Source organism: Penaeus chinensis, chromosome 1 (assembly GCF_019202785.1).
Source record: "Penaeus chinensis breed Huanghai No. 1 chromosome 1, ASM1920278v2, whole genome shotgun sequence".
In the NCBI taxonomy this organism is placed as follows: domain Eukaryota; kingdom Metazoa; phylum Arthropoda; class Malacostraca; order Decapoda; family Penaeidae; genus Penaeus; species Penaeus chinensis.
Window position 1 is genome coordinate 39,821,338 of NC_061819.1, and position 5,000 is coordinate 39,826,337.

At 36.8% G+C, this 5,000-nt stretch overlaps 1 protein-coding gene across 3 annotated transcripts in view; it reads left to right on the plus strand.

Annotated features, from left to right (window-relative positions):
• Positions 1–5,000, plus strand: part of LOC125025017 — a 70,299-nt gene that overhangs the window by 64,177 nt on the left and 1,122 nt on the right. For 2 of the 3 annotated variants that reach the window (XM_047612860.1, XM_047612872.1), the window contains exon 5: positions 1–5,000. This exon is cut by the window's left edge and continues 404 nt beyond it; it is cut by the window's right edge and continues 1,122 nt beyond it. In XM_047612860.1, the coding sequence (XP_047468816.1) occupies positions 1–3,795 (3,795 nt within the window). In that variant the 3' untranslated portion in view covers positions 3,796–5,000. The other variant, XR_007114869.1, reaches the window with a different exon arrangement.

A 5,000-nucleotide genomic window follows, 5' to 3' on the forward strand; every position in this document is an offset into this window, starting at 1 on the left:
GACTATATATCAGAAAGTAAGTTAAATGAGCATATCAATGATAGCCATTTGCCAAGAAAGGGAGTGTATGTTGCTATAGAGAATGTAGAAAATGGAGAATCGTCATCAATAGTCTCTCAGGAGTCCTTCTCATCTTCTAGTCCCAAAAAGTTTTTGGTTTGTCGCCTGTGTAATAAGGAAACACGAAATAAATATCAGTTGAAGATACATCTTGCCCAACATTTAGGAGTGTCAAGCAGCACAATTACAGATGACAATTTGCTCTTAGAAGATGTCGAACAATTTGCTTGGGATGAAGATAATGAAGTTCATAACCATAGTGAAAATAATGCTGTCTACAGGAATTCAGAGTCAGAAGGAGCAGGTAATGATTCAGTATTGTCTTCAGAAGTACATAAAGAAGTTAGATTGCGAGATAGTGACCTTGATAGCATTCAGCTGCAAGGAAATTTGATTGTAAAGGAAGAACCAATAGAAATAGATCTAGTTGAGAAACAACATGACATAGAACCCACAAGATACCAAGCACCTATAATTTTTCCGAGAAGGGTAGGAAGACCCATGCTTATGTTGACTTGTGACCATTGCAGTGATACATTCAAATCTCCCAAAGCCCTAAGAAACCATCAGAAGCTAAAACACAAAAGACTAGTTAAATGCCCAGCATGCAACATAACCAGAGTCAACACAAAGAAAATGTTAGCTCATCAGAAGACAGCCCATAAAAACAAATTCAGGTGTCATTTTCACTGTTTGGCGCTCTTTGATACAAGAAAAGAGTTATCATCCCATCATTTAAAAATACACAAGAAGGATGATTCAAAGTTAGTGTGCAGATATTGTAGGCAAAATTACCCAAGGGGAACTTACATGAACCACCTAAAGCACTGTGAGGAGGACCCTCTGATGAGAAGAGCACCCTGTATTTGCAGTCTTTGTGAAGCCTCGTTTAGTTCTGCTGATGAATTAGCACGCCATGCAAAATGCTGTGGTGCTGAGAATCCAGAGCCTGAAAGCAGCAAACCGGTTGGGAATGAAATTGTAGATGTAAGCACAGATGAGGCTGAAGATAATGTTTCCAAAAGTAAAGAAGAAAAAAATGTTTCAAATAAAAGCAAACCAGTTGAGAAGGAAGATGTATATTTAAACACAGATGTGAGTGAAGATAACATTCCCCTAAGCAAAAAAGAAACTGTTTCAAGGAAAAGTCTACAATCTTCTATTTTGAAGGAGAAGGTAGTTATTGATTGTACATCTCAGGCACAAGGTAATGTAATAATAGAAAAAGTAAAAGAGGCAGCACAAGATAAAGTAGGACCTCAGAGATGCAAATATTGTTCAAAAACATTTGATACAGTAGATGATGGCATTAATCATGTATTATGTTCTCACAGAGTCTTGATTTCCAACATCACAAAGGAACCAAGAATGTGTCACCTTTGTGGGAAAAATTTCCTTTCAGGTTTAGCACTCTGTAAGCACATTCTCAAGCACTACAGTGATACTGGCTTATGGGATTCACTCGTCCCTCCAGATCTGAACATGGAGACAGTAAGGAGCATCTGTTGGATATGTAAAACCAAGGGTATGGTGAATCACAGGTATCATGCTACACGTAGGGATAATTTTATTGAAAAACTGTTAACCACACGATATATAGAACCAGATAGTAATGATATATATCACTGTTCTGCTTGTGATGAAGGTTTTCAAAGCAGATTTGCTTTTTGGAAGCACATCAAACTCCACATGTCAAAAGCCTTTTTCAAGAATGCTGAAGGTGGTAAACGTTTTAAGTGCACAAGATGCCCATTAAAGTTCTTGAAGAAGTCTCAGCTCTATGGACACATTGCAACTCATCTCCTTGATCCACACATTACTCAGGGTGAAGAAGACTGTGTGGATGAGGGTGGCGATGAGAGATGCGAACTCGATGAGGTGAGTTATAGAACACTAGGAGGGGCCAAAAACTCACTCGCTCAAAACAAGTTAATGGTTAAACATGCTATATTGGCTGGTAAACTATCATCATCTCAGGTTCCCCAAAAGTGCAAACGATGTCGTAAAAAGTTTAAATCACTGGAGGATGCAGTGGAGCATGTTTTTACCACACATAAAACGATCCTCGGAAATATGATGGATGACACCCAGGCTTGCCATGTCTGTGACAAGACTTTTATGAAGCCTATGATTTTATGTAAACACCTTCTAATTCACTACCGTGAACTAAATATGCTGGATGACCTAGTCCCAAGGGATTTGTTAAAGAGAACCAAAGATCGGAGATATTGTTGGATTTGTAATAATATGCTTGGGAGAAAAGCATCAAGACATATCAATATGCGTAATAATGTAATTGAAAAAATTTTGTCAAATGAGAATGAAGAACTTAACGAGGAGGATTTTCCATGTTCACTCTGTGGCGATGTGTGTACCACCAGATATAATTTCTGGAAACACATTGTTCTTCACATGTACAAATTTCCCAAAAAGTTCAAGAAGGTTAGTGAGTCTTCATCACCCAATAGTCTAGAAGCTTCAAAGGAATTGCGATGTAGTGACTGCTCTCTTAAATTTAATGAAAAAACAGCTTTGAATAAACATTTAGCTACTCACTTTCTACTGCCTTACACTGGACAGGAAATAGAGGAAGAAAAGACTATTCCTGATAAGAAGGAAGTTATTCTTGAGAACAAGGATGCAATTCCTTGTATAGAAGAGATTATTCCTGATAAAACAGACGAGCCAGCATGCAAAGAAAGTAATCCAAGTGAGAAAAATCAAGCAAGTAACAATACCATTAGACTCAGAAATAAAGCCCCAAAGCTTGGAGATAGCTCTGATTCTTCTCAGCAATGTACTTGTTGTTCAGAGATATTCCAGAATACGGATGAAGCTGTCACACATGTCATATCTTTGCACAAGTCGGATATAAATCAAACGATCTGTCAACCTTTTAAGTGCCATATGTGTGGCACTGTATTTAAGAGCACATGGTGCTTGTGTAAGCACTTATCAAAGCACTACAGTAATCTAGGTATGTGGGATGCTCTGGTACCTCATGATCTTTTAGACAGCTATGACCTAAGAAACCAGTGCTGGATATGTAAGGGCCAGCTAGAGAAGAACTATACAGATCACATAAATAAGAGAAATGTAGTAATTGAAAAACTGTTGTTAACAAAAATGAATCAAAGTGAGGATAGCGAAGATTTCAAATGTTCTTTGTGTAACGGATTTTATAAAGGCAGATTAACTTTTTGGAGACACATTCAACTTCATTTGTCCAAAGCTCCAATCAAAGTAAGAGGAAAAAGGGTTGTAAAGCCACCACTTAATATAATTGATTATGAGAATCAACAATTTAGCTGTAATGAATGTTCACTGTACTTCCTAGATGAACGGGAACTGTATGAACACCTGGCAACTCATTTCATATGTAAGTATGAAGAAATGAAGGCAATTCAGAATGTCAGTGAAGATTCTCAGTCCAACCTCAGTTTTGTGGAGGAACTTGAACCATTAGTCCAAATTGAATTACCAGCCAAAAGAAAGTTAGGGGAAGGAGAGGGTCACAAGTTAGATGCGGAGAGTAGCAGGGTAGGGGACAGTAACCAACGAAAAAAGCGGAAGATCTTTAAGACTGGAGGAGATGAAGAAAATGAAGAGCAAGAGAACACAGAATGGGAAATTGAAGAGGATACAGACATAGAAGAATCTGAGAGTGAATGTGACGTAGAGTCCATGGATGAAATAGAAACTGATGATGAGGTTGGTGAGGAAACAGATGAATAATTGAGGACAAAGAGTACATATAGAAAATTTGTTGACTGAATCTTTTATGTATGTAAATATATGTAGTTATACAATTTTAAATTATGAAACTGAAATTTAAGGTGATTTGACAGGGAACTGAAACTGAGCAGCATAAATTAAGTGTGTATGATACTGAAGAAGTAAAGTTTATGTGTGTATTAAAACATACACAGCCACACCACATATTGACCTGCACATATTATGACACAGACAGATACACATAAACATAGTAGACACGTGTTCACAGATGGACACACTCATATACTGATGTACCCAGAGAACGACACCAACACAAAAACACACAGACACACAAAGGTATGTGTGTATTCATATATGTATATATGAACTGATACACACAGACATGACTTTGCAGAAATTGTGATTGTTATAAAGAAGAAAAAAAATGTAGGAGTAGTATATCGAGATCTGTGATGATCATATAATTCTTAAAGTTATCATATGAATACACCTTGTTTTGTATTTTCTAAAGTTAGAGTGTAGGAGGTGGCACATCAGTCAGTAGATTCTTGCCAAAAGTTTGAGTTATGGATTGTATTTTGCAAGAAATGGAGACTTTTCATCTGATCAGAGTAGGCAGAAAGGGCAGACGACAGAATTGATGCATGTAAAATGGATTGTTTGTTGCGTGTGGTATGAGACTAGAGAATAACCTGACGCTTCTAAAACAACTATATTTGGTCTTTCAGAAGATGTCTTTAGGTTGTATCAATCAGAGGGATGCTAGGGCATGGAAACTATTGATTCCTTCTACAATGCAGGTGATATGATTTGTTTAGTTTGTCGTCTTAGAGGACAGTTGATGGCATTTCCTTTAGGTACCATTATATGCCGATATCTTTTTTTTTACTTTTTGACTTCACTGATACCAGGAGTTCCTGTTTTATGTTTTTATGTTATTGTATCATTATTATTCTTTTTACACAGATAGCTCCCCAAATTATTAGTCTCCAAGAAATATTTTTTTTGGAAAAAGGGGTTTATTTTTATTTCTAATATGTTGATAACCATTATAATAGTTGGAAATTCCCTTTTCTTTCTCTCTTGCCAAAAATCAAGGAATGATGTAAATAGGTGAGCTCAGGAAAGGTGAGTAACTGACCCTTCGGTGAAAAAGGGCTTATGTGTAAAAATAAGGAATGATAAGACAAAACCAAATTGGACAG